Source organism: Salmo salar, chromosome 18, assembly GCF_965601325.2.
Source record: "Salmo salar chromosome 18, fSalSal1, whole genome shotgun sequence".
Lineage (NCBI taxonomy): Eukaryota > Metazoa > Chordata > Actinopteri > Salmoniformes > Salmonidae > Salmo > Salmo salar.
Window position 1 is genome coordinate 99,871,856 of NC_138308.1, and position 19,278 is coordinate 99,891,133.

Sequence of the window (19,278 nt, forward strand, 5' to 3'; positions counted from 1 at the left end):
GTCATTCAGAACAGATTAAAAACAGGCTACATGATTGAGGAAAATCATGAATTTAATTCTATATGCTACAAAGACAAAAGCAATATCTTACCAAGATGATTAATTGAAAAATAATGGTTTTGCACAAAACAACCACAATATAACAAAGGGCCTACAAGAGTTTAATGTTTAAATCAAATCAAATAATGATGAATTTCTATAGAGACCTAAATTGGAAAATAAAGTAAATAATTGTAATAATTGAATTCTCCTCTCCTGTATGTTTTCTATCTCTGTAACATGTAACGGTATAACATTATACTGAACCTGTAACAATAATGCCTGAACCTCAACACCTATCAGTTGGTCTGTATAGACATGAAAAGTGAAGGCATTTACAATATATCAACCATAATGCTATACAGTATATGACCAGTATATGACTGATGTTAAAGGACAGCTGCTGAATGAATAATACAACACACATTATATTAAAACACATTCCAATCAGAATAATACATGTATCAGTTAATAGATCACATTTGATCAAATGCCACTATTGTTCCAGCAGGTGGAGCTACAATGTAACAACATACAGCATTGTGACTCACAGTTCTATATTAGAATTCCATGAGTTCCATTCTGATGGTTGTTATGGTGATCAGGTGATCTCAGCCTCACTCTTCTTCAACATGATCACCTGTTCAACACAGAAGTAGTTCATCAGTGTGGCCATGTATTTACTTATCCAATACAGAACCACTTTCAAATGTAAATCATATCAGATGATTTACTAGTCAATACTGTGCTACTTAGAATCCTATCAAATTACTTCCAATGAGGCTCGTGCTCATGTCCAGTTCTCCCTTATCAAAACCAGGACTATTTACTATTTATCAATACCAGGGCTATTAACTATTTATCAATAACAGGGCTATTAACTATTTATCAATAACAGGGCTATTTACTCCTTATGTCCAGCTCCCCCATATCAATTCCTGGGCTATTTACTCATTATCAATACCTGGGATATTTACTCCTTATAAAAACATGGGATAATTACTCCTTATCAATACCTGGGATATTTAGTCCTCATCAATACCTGGGCTATTTACTCCTTATCAATACCTGGGCTATTTAATCCTTATCAATACCTGGGCTATTTACTCCTTATTAACACCCGGGCTATTTAATCCTTATCAATAGCTGGGCTATTTACTCCTTATTAATACCTGGGCCATTTACTACTTATCAATACCTGGGCTATTTACTGCTTATAAATACATGGGATAATTACTCCTTATCAATACCTTGGCTATTTAGTTCTCATCAATAGCTGGGCTATTTACTACTTATCAATACCTGGGATATTTACTCCTTGTCAATACCCAGGCTATTTACTTCTAAATCCAGGTAGCCTAGTGGTTAGAGTGTTGGACTAGTAACCACAAGGTTACAAGATCAAATCCCCGAGCTGACAAGGTACAAATCTGTTGTTCTGCCCCTGAACAAGGCAGCTAACCCACAGTTCCTAGGCCATCATTGAATGTAAGAATTTGTTCTTAACTGACTTGCCTAGTTAAATAAAGGTTAAAAAAAATTGTGACATATTTTGTTTGTTGACTCTAATCCATCCTACTTTCTACTTCTACTAAGAGGTAACATAATATAGTACACACTGTGTTCAGAATACCATATTGTGCCACTGCAGCTGTTGTGCTGTAAGGTAGAAACTCACCTAATTGGTCTTGGTGGGTCTTCCTGGGTACCCTGGTTTCACCTAAACAGACAGTTACCAACACTGTAAACATGGTTCAATCAGAGATACAGTTATCAACACTTTATAACATGGTTCAATCAGAGATACAGTTATCAACACTTTACAACATGATTCAATCAGAGCTACAGTTATCAACACTTTACAACATGAATCAGTCAGAGCTACTGCAGTATTGTCAGTCCTTGTGATATATTTCTGATATACAACAGGTATTCTGTTGGAATGAGGTGATCCTGTATAAACTCAGGTAATCACCTTGAGCCCTGCTCCTGCAGTATTTCACCAGCAGTATGATGGTCACCAGCAGGTAGGGAGACCCCACCAGTAGACTACACAGCAGCCTGGGTAGAGACATGGACAACACTGGGACTGCTGGAGATGGAATGGGAGTTGGAACTGCAGTGGGAGAAAGAAAACAATTTAAAACATCAATGGAGATGGTGCTGGATAGAGATGGTAATGGCAAGGTATGGTTAGTTATTCTGTTCATAATGTAAATGTTCAGTATATTTTCATGTTATTCTGTTCATTATGTAAATGTTCAGTATATTTTCATGGTTTCAGCAAATACAGTGTCAGACATGTTACTAACACATCAGCACATGTTGAAGCAATAAGGCCAGAGGGGGTGTGGTATATGACCAAGGGCTGTTCTTAGGACGACCTAGTATACAGCCTGGATACAGCCCTTACCCGTGGTATATTGGTGCTATACCACAACCCCCAAGATGCCTTATTGCTATTATAAATTGGATACCAATGTAATTAGAGCAGTAAAAATAAATGTTTTGTCATACCTGTGGTATACGGTCTGATATACCACGGCTTACATAAACATTCCAAGATGGCGTAGCAGTCGGACGTGTGTTTGTCTTGTCCCGTGTAAATATTATCTTTTTCAGTTTTTTTTGTTGTTGCTTTTTTCGTATATATTTTAATCTCACTTTCTATTTACAAATTAATTATGCAACCCTGAGCATATCAACCCTGAGCATATCAACCCTGAGCATTTCAATCCTGAGCATTTCGACCCTGAGCATATCAACCCTGAGCATATCAACCCTGAGCATATCAACTCTGAGCATATCAACCCTGAGCATATCAACCCTGAGCATTTCAACCCTGAGCATATCGACCCTGAGCATATCAACCCTGAGCATATCAACCCTGAGCATATCAACCCTGAGCATTTCAACCCTGAGCATTTCAACCCTGAGCATTTCAACCCTGAGCATATCAACCCTGAGCATTTCAACCCTGAGCATTTCAATCCTGAGCATTTCGACCCTGAGCATATCAACCCTGAGCATATCAACCCTGAGCATATCAACTCTGAGCATATCAACCCTGAGCATATCGACCCTGAGCATATCAACCCTGAGCATATCAACCCTGAGCATATCAACCCTGAGCATTTCAACCCTGAGCATATCAACCCTGAGCATTTCAACCCTGAGCATTTCATTCCTGAGCATTTCGACCCTGAGCATTTCGACCCTGAGCATTTCAACCCTGAGCATATCAACCCTGAGCATATCAACCCTGAGCATATCAACCCTGAGCATATCAACCCTGAGCATTTCGACCCTGAGCATATCGACCCTGAGCATTTCGACCCTGAGCATATCAACCCTGAGCATATCAACCCTGAGCATATCAACCCTGAGCATTTCAACCCTGAGCATATCAACCCTGAGCATTTCAACCCTGAGCATATCAACCCTGAGCATTTCAACCCTGAGCATATCAACCCTGAGCATATCAACCCTGAGCATATCAACCCTGAGCATTTCAACCCTGAGCATATCAACCCTGAGCATTTCGACCCTGAGCATATCAACCCTGAGCATTTCAACCCTGAGCATATCAACCCTGAGCATATCAACCCTGAGCATTTCAACCCTGAGCATATCAACCCTGAGCATATCAACCCTGAGCATTTCGACCCTGAGCATTTCGACCCTGAGCATTTCAACCCTGAGCATATCAACCCTGAGCATTTCAACCCTGAGCATATCAACCCTGAGCATATCAACCCTGAGCATATCAACCCTGAGCATTTCAACCCTGAGCATTTCGACCCTGAGCATTTCAACCCTGAGCATTTCGACCCTGATGAGCATATCGGACTGCTTTCTAAATCACCATATTCCTGCTGTTAGACCGGATCATTGCAGCTAGCTAGCTGCAACTGAGCCACTATTGTTGGCTAACGCCTCTGTCCCGAGGCTAGCACCAGTAAGCCTTGAGTTAGGCCCATCTCCTGGCTAATGCCTCTATCCCGAAGCTAGCACCAGTTAGCCTCGATCTAGGCCCATCTCCTGGCTAGCCGATGAAGCTTTTCCGTTGCAGATGTCGCCGAAGACCCATCTGCTAGCCCCGACCCGCTAGCTTTCTGAACGCCGTGTCTCCCGCTCACCTAGCGTAGTAATCGACTACCGAACGGCTCCCTGTTTCATCAATTGCTGCTCATTGGACCCTATGATCACTCGGCTACACAGCTGATGCCTGCTGGACTGTTCACCAACACGGTACTTATTTCTGTTTATCTATCGGCCCCAGCCCTAAACTCAGGTCCTGTGAGTACCTAACTTACCCTCTCTGCCCATTCATCGCCATTTACCCGATGTTGTTGTCTTAACTGTTTACCCATTGTTGTTGTCTTACCCGTTGTTGTCTTAGCTCTCCCAATCAACACCTGTGATTGCTTTATGCCTCTCTCTAATGTCAATATGCCTTGTCTACTACTGTAATGGCCTCTAAACCTTCAAGCTGCATACTGGACCCTATTCCAACTAAACTACTGAAAGAGCTGCTTCCTGTGCTTGGCCCTCCAATGTTGAACATAATAAACAGCTCCCTATCCACCGGATGTGTACCAAACTCACTAAAAGGGGCAGTAATAAAAGCCAAACCTTGACCCAGAAAATATAAAAAACAATCGGACTATATCGAATCTCCCATTCCTATCAAAGATTTCAGAAAAAACATTATCTCACATATCTTTTAGACATTTGGTTTTCAACAGCAGAGATTTGTATAAACCTTTCTGTCTGTCTCTCCAGACATGACTATAGATGACTGGTAGAGAGATGGTAATAATACCAGACTATAGATGACTGGTAGAGAGATGGTAATAATACCAGACTATAGATGACTGGTAGAGAGATGGTAATAATACCAGACTATAGATGACTGGTAGAGAGATGGTAATAATACCAGACTATAGATGACTGGTAGAGAGATGGTAATAATACCAGACTATAGATGACTGGTAGAGAGATGGTGATAATACCAGACTATAGATGACTGGTAGAGAGATGGTAATAATACCAGACTATAGATGACTGGTAGAGAGATGGTAATAATACCAGACTTGTCACGTCCTGACCAGCAGAGGGAGCAATTGTATTAGTTTTGGTCAGGACGTGGCAGGTTTTTGTGTGTTAAGTGTTGTGTTGGTGATTAGGACTCCCAATTGAAGGCAGGTGTGTTGAGTTGCCTTTGATTGGGAGTCCTATATAGTAGTGTGTGTTTTTCTTTGGGGTTGTGGGTAGTTGTTTTTGCACTGCGTTTGATAGCCTGCCAAACTGTTGCTGTCTTGTTTATTGTTTTTTCCTGTGGATGCCTTACTTGAGTTGATTAACCTCTCTGCGCTAGGCGGGACGAATTCGTCCCACCTACGCAACAGCCAGTTGAATCCCGTGGCGCGATTTTCAAATACCTTAGAAATGCTATTACTTCAATTTCTCAAACATATGACTATTTTACAGCATTTTAAAGACAAGACTCTCGTTAATCTAACCACACTGTCCGATTTCAAAAAGGCTTTACAACGAAAGCAAAACATTAGATTATGTCAGCAGAGTACCCAGCCAGAAATAATCAGACACCCATTTTTCAAGCTAGTGTAAGTGTCCCAACTCGAAAGGAGAATCACCAGAGAGCTGGATGACTGTGACAGGTGAGAATATGAGAAGCCTTGACATTCAGATTATCTGGTTATTCTTTACACTGTTAACCTGTTATGGCTAGGGGGCAGTATTTTCACGACCGGATAAAAAACGTACCCGATTTAATCTGGTTATTACTCCTGCCCAGAAACTAGAATATGCATATAATTATTTGATTTGGATAGAAAACACCCTAAAGTTTCTAAAACTGTTTGGATGGTGTCTGTGAGTATAACAGAACTCATATGGCAGGCAAAAACCTGAGAAGATTTCATGCAGGAAGTGGCCTGTCTGACAAGGTGTCATTCTTCTTGCCTCTGTTTATTGAAGACTGAGGATCTCTGCTATAACGTGACACTTCCTACGGCTCCCATAGGCTCATAGAAGGTGGCAAAAAGCTGAATTGTGGCTTTGCAGGCTCTGGCTGAAACAAAGTAGCGCGTTTGGGTAGTGGCTGGTTACAGTACCGTGAGACTCAGGCGCGTGCCCGCGTCGACCGAATGCTTTGTTTTCTTTCCTCTGTTTACCTAAACGCAGATTCCCGGTCGGAATATTATCGCTTTTTTACGAGAAAAATTGCATAAAAATGGATTTTAACCAGCGGTTGACATGCTTCGAAGTACGGTAATGGAATATTTAGAATTTTTTTGTCACGAATTGCGCCATGCTCGTGACCCTTATTTACACTTCGGATAGTGTCTAGAACGCACGAACAAAACGCCGCTATTTGGATATAACTATGGATTATTTTGGACCAAACCAACATTTGTTATTGAAGTAGCAGTCCTGGGAGTGCATTCTGACAAAGACAACAAAGGTAATCAAACTTTTGTAATAGTAAATCGGAGTTTGGTCAGGGCTAAACTTGGTCGGTGTCTAAATGGCTAGCTGTGATGGCTGGGCTATCTACTCAGAATATTGCAAAATGTGCTTTTGCCGAAAAGCTATTTTAAAATCTGACACTGCGATTGCATAAAGGAGTTCTGTATCTATAATTCTTAAAATAATTGTTATGTTTTTTGTGAACGTTTATCGTGAGTAATTTAATAAATTCACCAGAAGTTTTCGGTATGTTTGCTAGTTCTGAACGTCACATGCTAATGTAAAAAGCTGTTTTTTGATATAAATATGAACTTGATTGAACAAAACATCCATGTATTGTATAACATAATGTCCTAGGAGTGTCATCTGATGAAGATCATCAAAGGTTAGTGCTGCATTTAGCTGTGGTTTTGGTTTTTGTGACATTATATGCTGGCTTGAAAAATGGGTGTGTGATTATTTCTGGCTGGGTACTCTCCTGACATAATCTAATGTTTTGCTTTCGTTGTAAAGCCTTTTTGAAATCGGACAATGTGGTTAGATAAAGGAGCGTCTTTAAAATGGTGTAAAATAGTCATATGTTTGAGAAATTGAAGTAATAGCATTTCTAAGGTATTTGAATATCGCGCCACTCGATTCGACTGGCTGTTGACTAGGTGGGACGATTTCGTCCCACATACCCTAGAGAGGATAACATAATATCGTAGGAGTGTCATCTGAGGAAGATCATCAAAGGTTAGTGCTGCATTTAGCTGTGTTTTGGGTTTTTGTGACATATATGCTTTCTTGAAAAATGGCTGTGTGGTTATTTCTTGCTATGTACTCTCCTAACATAATCGAATGTTTTGCTTTCGCTGTAAAGCCTTTTTGAAATCGGACAATGTGGTTAGATTAACGAGAGTCTTATCTTTCAAATGGTGTAAAATAGTCGTATGTTGCAAATATTGAAATTATTGCATTTTTGAGGTTTTGAATTTCGCACCACGCTCTACCACTGGCTGTTGAATAGATTGGGACGCTCATGTCCCACCTAGCCCAGAGAAGTTAACTTCTCTGGGCTAGGTGGGACGTGACCGTCCCACCTGCGGGACACACTATTCAACAGCCAGTGAAATAGCATGGCCCGAAATACAAAACAGCAAAAATCTCATAATTTCATTTTCTCAAACAATCAACTATTATACGCCATTTTAAAGATAAACTTCTCGTTAATCTAACCACATTGTCCGATTTCAAAAAGGCTTTACGGCGAAAGCATAAAATTAGATTATGTTAGGACATAAACTTCACAAGAAAAACCACACAGCCATTTTCCAAGCAAGGACATGCATCACAAAAACCAAAAATACAGCTCAAATATTCACTAACCTTTGATGATCGTCATCAGATGGCACTCATAGGACTTCATGTTACACAATACATGTATGTTTTGCTCGATAAAGTTCATATTTATATCCAAAAACCCCATTTTACATTGGCGCATGATGTTCAGAAAATGTATTCCCACCAAAACCGCTGGTGAATGTGCACATCAATTTACAAATTACTCATCATAAATGTTGATAAAATTTACAACAGTTATTGAAAGAACTATAGATATACTTCTCCTTAATGCAACCACTGTGTCAGATTTTAAAATAGCTTTACGGAGAAAGCACATTTTTCGATATTCTGAGTACATAGCTCGCCATCAAAGCAAGCTATACAGATACCCGCCAAGTTCTGGGGTCAACTAAACTCAAAATTAGTATTAGAAATATTCTCTTACCTTTGCTGATCTTCGTCAGAATGCACTCCCAGGACTCCTACTTCCACAAGAAATTTTATTTTTGTTCAAAATACTCCATATTTATGTCCAAATACCTCAGTTTTGTTTGTGAGTTCAGATCACTAACCAAAGGCATAACGCGTGAGCTTAAATCCAGACACGAAAAGTCAAATAGTTCCATTACCGTTCTTAGAAAGATGTCAAACATTGTTTACAATCAATCCTTAGGGTCTTTTTATCATAAAATGTCGATAATATTCCAAATGGACAATAGCATATTAATTTCAGAGGAAAAAGGAAGGGCGCGCAGGCAATCCTGTCCTCAGGCAGTCCACTCATTGACTGAGCTCCTATTTTCTGCCCAGTAACAGGAGAAGGATGAAACACATTTCTAAAGGTTGTTGACAGCCAATGGAAGCCTTAGGAAGTGCAACGTGACCCCACAGACACTGTAGTTTCGATAGGGATTCAAAAGAAGAACTACAATTCTCAGATTTCCCACTTCCTGGTTGGATTTTTCTCAGGTTTTTGCCTGCCATATGAGTTCTGTTATACTCACAGACATCATTCAAACAGTTCTAGAAACTTACGAGTGTTTTCTATCCAAATCTACTAATAATATGCAAATATTTGACTCTGGGCCCGAGTATTAGGCAGTTTACTCTGGGCACGCTTTCATCCGAAAATGAAAATACTGCCCCCTAATGCATGCACGTGCTTTTACACTATGTTAAAGGAGAATTGGCTTGAGGAGAGATCTTTTACGTCCTTCTAGCTTTATGTGAAAGGAGATGTTCGGTCCTGCCTCTGCAGTATGATTGAGAAAGTGAAGAAAAGGTTAATAAGGTGAAAGGGAGGCAGATTGTCTTCCTCAGCAACATAGAAGGTGCTTCCCTTCTCACTTGTACTGGAACAAACTTTAAGGTTTGGGACTTGTTCTGCCCCAGAGGGCATTGGGTATTTTCCAGAACACATGTGTTATACATTTCGTAGCAGCATTCCATATAATCCGATACTCCCTGGTGGTCATGCAGTCTATCATACTATATTGACATGGTGACTTACAGAAATAGCTCTCTCCTCACCTGTCACTGTCATCCAGCTCTCTGGTGATTCTCCTTCAGAGGGCTGGAACCCCCCAGTTATATTGCAGTTTTTAGAAGGAAGGACCAGATGATCTGAATGTCAAGGTTTCTCATATTCTCACCTGTCACTGTCATCCAGCTCTCTGGTGATTCTCCTTCAGAGTTGGTACACTTGTAGAGTCCTTCATCTGACTTGGATACTGCAGGGATGGTCATCTCTCCTGTAGTCTCAGTCCTGATGAGGGATCCATCTTTGTAGAAATCAGCTGTGAGGTCAGAGGGAGTTCCCTGATATCTGCAGCGCAGAGTCACAGAATCTCCCCCAGTCACAGGAAGGGCAGGGCTCTCCAGGATCACAGCACCATCTGTATATAATATATAAACATAATATATAAACAGGTCTCTCCAGGATCACAGCTCCAGCTGTATATAATATATAAACATCATATATAAACAGGTCTCTCCAGGATCACAGCACCAGCTGTATATAATATATAAACAGGTCTCTCCAGGATCACAGCTCCAGCTGTATATAATATATAAACAGGTCTCTCCAGGATCACAGCTCCAGCTGTATATAATATATAAACATCATATATAAACAGGTCAATCCAGGATCACAACACCAGCTGTATATAATATATAAACAGGTCTCTCCAGGATCACAGCACCAGCTGTATATAATATTAAACAGGTCTCTCCAGGATCACAGCACCAGCTGTATATAATATATAAACATCATATATAAACAGGTCTCTCCAGGATCACAGCTCCAGCTGTATATAATATATAAACATCATATATAAACAGGTCTCTCCAGGATCACAGCTCCAGCTGTATATCATACATAAACATCATATATAAACATAACATCAGCTATCTGAAACCAGATGAACCACTAAACACTATAATGTTAGTAGATGGTGTTTGTGGACATACCATGTACTGTGATGTTGACAGCATTGCTGTGTTCTCCAGACCCAGACTCACACCAGTACAATCCACTGTCTGATGGTATTGGAAACACATTGCATGAAGACCCTTGTTGTTTTCCCCAGTCAGTATTACACTCTGAAAGGATTCCTCTCTCTGAGTTCCTCACCACTCTCCATCCAGTAGAGTTCCCTTGAACCTCACAGCTCAGAGAGACATACTCATATTCAAAGAACTGAGATCTGTCAGGACTGACACTCAGAGATGCTGGAGTAGAGATATCTGAGACAGAGAGACACAGAGAGAGAGAGAGAGAGAGAGAGAGAGATGCATTGTCTAATGTACACTTTCAAATACAGGCCCTTAAGAGCGATGAAGCCTGTGAGCTGCATTGGAACAGAGATGCTGAAACACAGCAGAGAGGCTATTCTCTAGCTGTTTAACCTGGTGATGAGGGTAGGATACTATCCTGAGATCTGGAGACAAGGCTTTATATTCTAACAGAGATACTGAAACACAGCAGAGAGAGAGGCTATTCTATAGCTGTTTAACCTGGTGATGAGGGTATTATTAGTATCTATGTAGTATTTAGTGATACTAAATCAAATTTCGAATCAAATTCATTAATAAAGCCCTTCTTACATCAGCTGATGTCACAAAGTGCTGTACAGAAACCCAGCCTAAAACCCCAAACAGCAAGCAATGCAGGTGTAGAAGCATGGTGGCTAGGAAAAACTCCCTAAAAAGGCCAGAACCTAGGAAGAAATCAAGAGAGGAACCAGGTTATGAGGGCTGGTCAGTCCTCTTCTGGCTGTGCCGGATGGAGATTATAACAGAACATGGCCAAGATGTTCAAATGTTCATAGATGACCAGCAGGGTCAAATAATAATAATCACAGTGGATGTCGAGGGTGCAACAGGTCAGCACCTCAGGAGTAAATGTCAGTTGGCTTTTCATAGCCGATCATTCAGAGTATCTCTACCGCTCCTGCTGTCTCCAGAGAGTTGAAAACAGCAGGTCTGGGACAGGTAGCACGTCCGGAGTTAAGTGGCCTCCAACTGCTCTTAAATGCAAGTAAAACTAAATGCGTGCTCTTCAACTGATCGCTGCCCACCCCTGCCCGCCCATCTAGCATCACTACTCTGGATGATTCTGACTTTGAATATGTGGACAACTACAAATACCTAGGTGTCTGGTTAGACTGTAAACTCTCCTTCCAGACTCACATTAAGCATTTCCAATGCAAAATTAAATCTAGAATTGGCTTCCTATTTCGCAACAAAGCATCCTTCACTCATGCTGCCAAAAATACCCTCGTAAAACTGACTATCCTACCAATCCTCGACTTTGGCGATGTCAAAATAGCCTCCAACACTCTACTCAGCAAATTGGATGCAGTCTACCAAAGCACCATATACTACCCACCACTGCGACCTCTACGCTCTCGTTGGCTGGCCCTCGCTTCATATTCGTCGCCAAACACACTGGCTCCAGGTTATCTATAAGTCTTTGCTAGGTAAAGCCCAGCCTTATCTCAGCTCACTGATCACCATAGCAGCACCCACCCGTAGCACGCGCTCCAGCAGGTATATTTCACTGGTCACCCCCAAAGCCAATTCCTACTTTGGCCGCCTTTCCTTCCAGTTCTCTGATGCCAATGACTGGAACGAATTGCAAAAATCACTGAAGCTGGAGACTCATATCTCCCTCACTAAATCATCAGCATTAGCAGCTTACAGATCATTGCACCTGTACATAGCCCATCTGTAAATAGCCCACCCAACTACCTTATCCCATATTCTATTTTTTTTGCTCCTTTGCACCCTAGTATCTCTACTTGCAGATTCATCTTCTGCGCTATCACTCCAGTGTTTAATTGCTAAATTGTAATTATTTCGCCACTATGGCCTATTTATTGCCTTACCATACATGAAGGGCACTTTTCGGCACTTCCTGTATGATCAATGAGAATCTCCATATTGCAAATGTCCGGTCCCTTACTAGATGTCCGCAAATGTTTTTTTTAAATTCCGACGGCGTCGGGCCCTGCACCAGGGCCAGATCTTCCGAGAAGTCATCGAATAGAGTCTCTCGGACATTCGTTTTCCTTTTTATACATTTTTCAAATGTTGGTCATTTTTCCGCTGTCCCGGTAAATTCCACCAGATGGCGAATGGCTTCTTATTGCAAATGTACAAAACATCACCAATCACAACATGGCCATTTCTCCTAAACGGAAAAGACTTTGAAGACGAAACTTGGTGAGCATAGGTTTGGACTAATGGGCTGTTAGCCCAGAAACAAGATGGCGTCAAGGCCTCAATGCTTTTTGAGTTAAGGTAATTTTTCTGGGATTAAAGGTCAAAAACGAAAATAGAGTGCTAATTTGACTAGTTCACATCAAAGTACATGAACCGAACGTTCTACCTGTTGTTGATTATGGGGATACTATTTATCAAAACGCAGATGCCTCTAATGTTAAACCCCTAGAAGCTGTTTTTCATAAAGCCCTTCATTTTGTCACAGGAGACAGTTTTACTACTCATCATTGGTGGACTGGACCTTTGAAGTCATGTAGATCACATCAGCACGCTCTTTCTGTTTACAAAGCCCTGCCCCACAAACTTCCAAATTACCTAACATTACAGTTATCAAGTTATCAATCCCGTTCACAGGGTTGGTTAACTATGGAGACGTGTCTCTCTAGTGTCTAGAGAGTTAGGTGGAGACTCCTTTAGTGTCTAGAGAGTTAGGTGGAGACTTCTTTAGTGTCTAGAGAGTTAGGTGGAGACTCCTTTAGTGTCTAAAGAGTTAGGTGGAGACGCCTTTGGCTTCCTTGTGCCTTGCTGTGAAATGATCTACATTAAAGTTTACATTTAGATACATTTGTGCATATAGGGTATTTCAGAAAGTTGTTAGAAGACATTTTTACTGAAGATTGTAACTATTTTTTTTCATGTGTTTCCCTTTGTGTGTTGTTGTGTATATGAATGTGTTTCCCTTTGTGTATTGTTGTGTATATTAATGTGTTTTCCTTTGTGTATTGATGTGTATGTGAATGTGTTTGTTGTATTTTGATGTGTATCGTGGTACAGTTCTCATCTGGAAAAACAACAATATTGTAGAAGAAACGTGTTCCTAATATTTTTAGAGAGAGAGAGAGAGAGAGAGAGAGAGAGAGAGAGAGAGAGAGAGAGAGAGAGAGAGAGAGAGAGAGAGAGAGAGAGAGAGAGAGAGAGAGAGGGAGAGAGAGAGGGAGAGAGAGAGGGAGAGAGAGGGAGAGAGAGAGAGAGAGAGAGAGAGAGAGAGAGAGAGAGAACGTACTTACAGAGTAGCCAGTAGAGTGGTGTGAGTTCCATCCTGTCTTGCTGCTGAGTGAGACTCTGTGATCTCCAGTTATAGACTTATAGATCTTCCTGTTCACAAAGCCCTGCTGACGACGTCATGAAACAAAAGAAAGAAGAGAGAAACTTCTTCATTACAACCCTCCAACCCCTGGGTCATGTCCGTTAAACTATGTTATTCTGAGAACACTGACCCCTAACCCCTACTATCAGTCACTACTGTAGATCTGAGAGGATTGACCTCTAACCCCTACTATCAGTCACTACTGTAGATCTGAGAGGATTGACCTCTAACCCCTACTATCAGTCACTACTGTAGATCTGACCTCTAACCCCTATTATCAGTTACTACTGTAGATCTGAGAGGATTGACCTCTAACCCCTACTATCAGCCACTACTATAGATCTGAGAGGATTGACCTCTAACCCCTACTATCAGTCACTACTGTAGATCTGAGAGGATTGACCTCTAACCCCTACTATCAGTCACTACTGTAGTTCTGAGAGGATTGACCTCTAACCCCTACTATCAGCCACTACTATAGATCTGAGAGGATTGATCTCTAACCCCTACTATCAGTCACTACTGTAGATCTGAGAGGATTGACCCCTAACCTCTACTTTCAGTCACTACTGTAGTTCTGAGAGGATTGACCTCTAACCCCTACTATCAGCCACTACTATAGGGAGGAGGAGCTAAAGGCTCGAGAGTAGGGTCTAGGGAGTAGGGTCTAGAGAGTAGGGTCTAGGGAGTAGGGTCTAGGGAGTAGGGTCTAGGGAGTAGGGTCTAGAGAGTAGGGTCTAGGGAGTAGGGTCTAGGGAGTAGGGTCTAGAGAGTAGGGTCTAGGGAGTAGGGTCTAGGGAGTAGGGTCTAGGGAGTAGGGTCTAGGGAGTAGGGTCTAAGGGTTGGACCATGGTGCTTTTTGTCACCAGACCCAACTCTGCTAAATGGCTCCCTCTTCTGTTCAGCTCAGGTAGCTTTGCCTAGTTGACATCTTCCTGGTTAAAGTCTGATCTGTAGCTGTAATACCATGGAGAACCCGAGAGGAACCAATACAATGTTGTTCACTACCTTGTCCCTGTCCTCTGTAGCTGTAATACCACAGTAAACCACAGGGGGTGTTGGTTGATATCTCCCCTGACATTATTATTATCATATATATTTCAATTTTTTTTAATTTTTATATAATATTAAAACATATATTCTACCTGCCGCTCACCATTTACATTACATTCACTCATCTAACAGACTCCCATCTAGAGAGACCCACAGAACCATTTACATTAGTCATCTAACAGACTCCCATCTAGAGAGACCCAGAAAACCATTTACATTACATTAGTCATCTAACAGACTCCCATCTAGAGAGACCCACAGAACCATTTACATTAGTCATCTAACAGACTCCCATCTAGAGAGACCCACAGAACCATTTACATTAGTCATCTAACAGACTCCCATCTAGAGAGAGCCACAGAACCATTTACATTACATTAGTCATCTAACAGACTCCCATCTAGAGAGACCCACAGAACCATTTACATTACATTAGTCATCTAACAGACTCCCATCTAGAGAGACCCAGAGAAACATTTACATTACATTAGTCATCTAACAGACTCCCATCTAGAGAGACCCAGAGAAGCAACTAGGGTCAACGCCCTGCCCAAGGACACGTCAACAGATCTCCCAACAAGTCAAAACGGAGACCTGAACCAACGACCTATCAGCCACCATCCCAACCTGAACCAACGACCTATCAGCCACCAGCCCAAGCTGAACCAACGACCTATCAGCCACCAGCCCAAGCTGAACCAACGACCTATCAGCCACCAGCCCAAGCTGAACCAACGACCTATCAGCCACCAGCCACCAGCCACCAGCCACCAGCCCAACCTGAACCAACAACCTATCAGCCACCAGCCGGTTCTGGTGCCGTGGCATCAGTCAGACCGAGGCTCCTGCGGTGGACGACTGGTTCAGACGTACGGAGGAGACATGGGAAGCTGTCCGTGTTCACCTTCAGCGGGCCGTGACACGCCAAAAGGAGAACGCAGACTGCCACCGCAGTGAGGCCCCGGTGTTCGCACCTGGGGACCGGGTCTGGCTCCCGACCCTAAGCCTGCCCTTTCGCCTGCCCTGCAAGAAGCTAGGTCCGCGGTTTGTGGTGCCATTTAAAGTCCTGAGGAGAGTGAACGAGGTTTGTTATAGGTTACAGCTTCCCCCCAATTACCGCTTTAACCCCTCGTTCCATGTGTCTCTCCTCAGGCCGGTGGTGGCTGGTCAGCTCCAGGAGTTTGAGGTGTGGGAGGTTCCTCCATCCCCTCTGGACATCGAGGGGGCCCCGGCGTACTCCGTTCACTCCATCCTGGATCCGAGGCGTCGGGCGAGGGGCCTTCAGTGAGGGATACGGTCCGGTGGAGAGGTGTTGGGTTCCGGTCAAGGACGTGTTGGACCCTTCAACGCTGCAGGAGTTCCACCGTCTTCATCCAGATCGCCCTGGGCCACGCTCAAGGTCCTAAACGATATCATAACCGCCATCAATAAAAGACAGTACTGTGCAGACCGTCTTCATTGACCTGGCCAAGACTTTCGACTGTCAATCACCGCATTCTTATCGGCAGACTCATAGCCTTGGCTTCTCAGATGATTGCCTCACCTGGTTCACCAACTACTTCTCAGATAGAGTTCAGTGTGTCAAATCGTTGGTGCTGTTGTCTGGTCCTCTGGCAGTCTATGCGGGTGACACAGGGTTCAATTCTCGGGTTGACTATTTTCTCTGCATATATCAATGATGTCGCTCTTGCTGCTGTTGATTCTCTGATCCACCTCTACGCAGACGACACCATTCTGTATACTTCTGGCCCTTCTTTGGACACTGTGTTAACTAACCTCCAGACGAGCTTCCATGCCATACAACTCTCCTTCCATGGCCTCCAACTGCTCTTAAATGCAAGTTAAACTAAATGCATGCTCTTCAACTGATTGCTGCCCCCACCCGCCCGCCCGACTAGCGTCACTACTCTGGAAGGATCTGACTTAGAATATGTGGACAACTTCAAATACCTAGGTGTCTGGTTAGACTGTAAACTCTCCTTCCAGACTCACATTAAGCATCTCCAATCCAAATTAAATCTAGAATAGGCTTCCTATTTCGCAACAAAGCATCCTTCACTCATGCTGCCAAACACTCATGCTGCAAAACATACCCTCGTAAAACTGACTATCCTACCGATCCTTGATTTCGGCGATGTAATTTACAAAATAGCCTCCAACACTCAGCAAACTGGATGTAGTTGCTCACGGTCCGTTTTGTTTTGTAGTAGTCTATCACAATGCCATCCGTTTTGTTTTGTTACAATGAACCACAACTAGTTGCTATACTTCAATCAAGTGATCTGGATACACTTATTGTGATGGTGGAGTTTGTAGTATTTATATCCACAGTGATTAATTGCACATGACAAGTGTCCAAGAAGTCCAAGAATCTGGACATCATTATATCTGAAGCCGAGAGGTTTTTGGGCCTCCAAAACTTAATGGCAGAAGTACTGCAAGGACTGTCCCTCCATCACATGATCCTTCTGAGCCTGTGTAGGTACCTGATTAAAACAGAAAAGATGATTTAACATTTCGTTACTGATAGTTTGTATGGATTAATTTTTAAATCCTTATTACCCAGCTGTACAGTAGGTGGCGGAATGCACATATCATTGTTGCGTTTTAGGTCAAAACATTTGTCTCCGTCTGGGCTGGAGAAGAGGGAAGATTCACGCAGGTGAAAAAGATGGCGGAAGCGGATGATGAGTTCTGAATCTAATGGTGGTAGAATCAAGGAGAAGTGGAGTCCAAAACAAAGGAAAAAGGAGCAAAGTAGAGAAGACAGAGAAGAGAATGTTACTTTGTATCTTGTAGGAGTACGGTTTGTAAATGAGGAGCAGCTGAACCAATTACCAATCTGGAGGAATCCATTTGAGGTATTCAAACTGGTGGAGAGAGTTCTGGGTAGAGTGAGGATCACTGGAGGCTGTCTCATTTAAATGTTTTGTGCTTCTGAGGAACAGAAGAAATGTGTGTTGCGTCTCACCAGTTTGATACGTTTGAAGTGTCGTGTTTCTTAGGAAAAGGGAACCTCTCAAGGGGGTAATATCTGGAGTCTAGTGGGAAGTCGATGTTGAAGAGATGAAAAATATTCCTGGAGTGATTGATGCACGTCGGATGAATCGCATGGTGAATGAAGAAAAAGTGAAGAGTTTATCTGTTCTTTTGTTTTTTGATATGGAGTCTCTCCAGTGCAGTTGGGGTATATTAACTACAGAGGCAGAGCATTTATCCCAAGACCAACGCAGTGGGATCACTGTGATAGCTTTTGGTCATGTATCAAGTGTTGGCAGAAGGGAGAAGCCGAGATGTCCAAGTTGTGGAAAGGACCATATTATGTGTTATAAAAGTGATGAACATGTGACATGTTGTAATTGTGGTGGGAACCATGAAGCCACGTCTTCCTAACGCCCCACAAGGGGGAAACAGAATGAGGTGGCCAAAGCCAGGGCTGTCCAGAGCATTTCAGCAGCTGGGAAAAGGGTAGAGGGGTTGAATGGTGCATCAGAAGAGCCCATGGAGTTACATGGAATATTTGCACAAGCCGTACCACCCTCTCAGGTCCTAGAGCCGTACCACCCTCTCAGGTCCCAGAGCCGTACCACCCTCTCAGGTCCTAGAGCCGTACCACCCTCTCAGGTCCCAGAGCCGTACCACCCTCTCAGGTCCCAGAGCCGTACCACCCTCTCAGGTCCCTAGAGCCGTACCACCCTCTCAGGCCCTAGAGCCGGACCACCCTCTCAGGCCCTAGAGCCGGACCACCCTCTCAGGTCCCAGAGCCGTACCACCCTCTCAGGTCCCAGAGCCGGACCACCCTCTCAGGCCCTAGAGCCGTACCACCCTCTCAGGTCCTAGAGCCGTACCACCCTCTCAGGTCCTAGAGCCGTACCACCCTCTCAGGCCCTAGAGCCGGACCACCCTCTCAGGTCCTAGAGCCGGACCACCCTCTCAGGCCCAGAGCAGTACCACCCTCTCAGGCCCTAGAGCCGTACCACCCTCTCAGGTCCTAGAGCCGGACCACCCTCTCAGGCCCTAGAGCCTGAAAAGGGAGATATGGAGAACTACAAGAAGGAAGAAGTGGGAGTTTGTTTGTTTTGGCAGTGTACTATTTTAATTAGGATGGATTAAGTTAGTTTCACTATTCCGCATGGATTTTACATTTTGGGGTTTCAAACCGTCAATTTGGTGGCATAAGCAGAACTCTGGAAGGGGAAAATGGAGTCCCTAGAGAAAGCAAGTCCAAGATGGGTGTCAGGGATGGAGCAGCAGTATTAACATAAGGAGACGTGAACGTGGAAAACGGAGAAGATGAGGAGGGAAAAGAGGGAGAAGAGGTCTAAGAGAGGGAGGGAAGAAGAGGGGGAGCTGGAGTCGTATAAAAATGGTGGAAAAAAGGGAGATGGTTTGTTAAAGAAGAATGGTAGGAAGTGTAAGCAGAGGGAGCTGAAGACAGGAGGAGAAATGGAAGTGAATGAGGGTGAAGTATCGGAGGTGGTAGGTGTAGTAAAGTT

General features: G+C 43.0%; 2 protein-coding genes across 3 annotated transcripts in view; both read right to left on the reverse strand.

The window, feature by feature from the left end:
* LOC106583397 (butyrophilin-like protein 2) overlaps positions 1-19,278 on the reverse strand; it is a 428,110-nt gene that overhangs the window by 192,782 nt on the left and 216,050 nt on the right. The window lies entirely within an intron of this gene.
* On the reverse strand, positions 35-13,745 carry LOC123732530 (Fc receptor-like protein 5). Its single transcript, XM_082965435.1, has 6 exons — positions 13,650-13,745; positions 10,327-10,602; positions 9,510-9,752; positions 2,015-2,155; positions 1,718-1,759; positions 35-679 (listed from the first exon to the last, which is right to left on the reverse strand). Exons 1-6 carry the CDS (start codon positions 13,678-13,680, stop codon positions 657-659), a joined length of 756 nt encoding a protein of 251 aa, XP_082821561.1. The 5' UTR covers positions 13,681-13,745; the 3' UTR covers positions 35-656.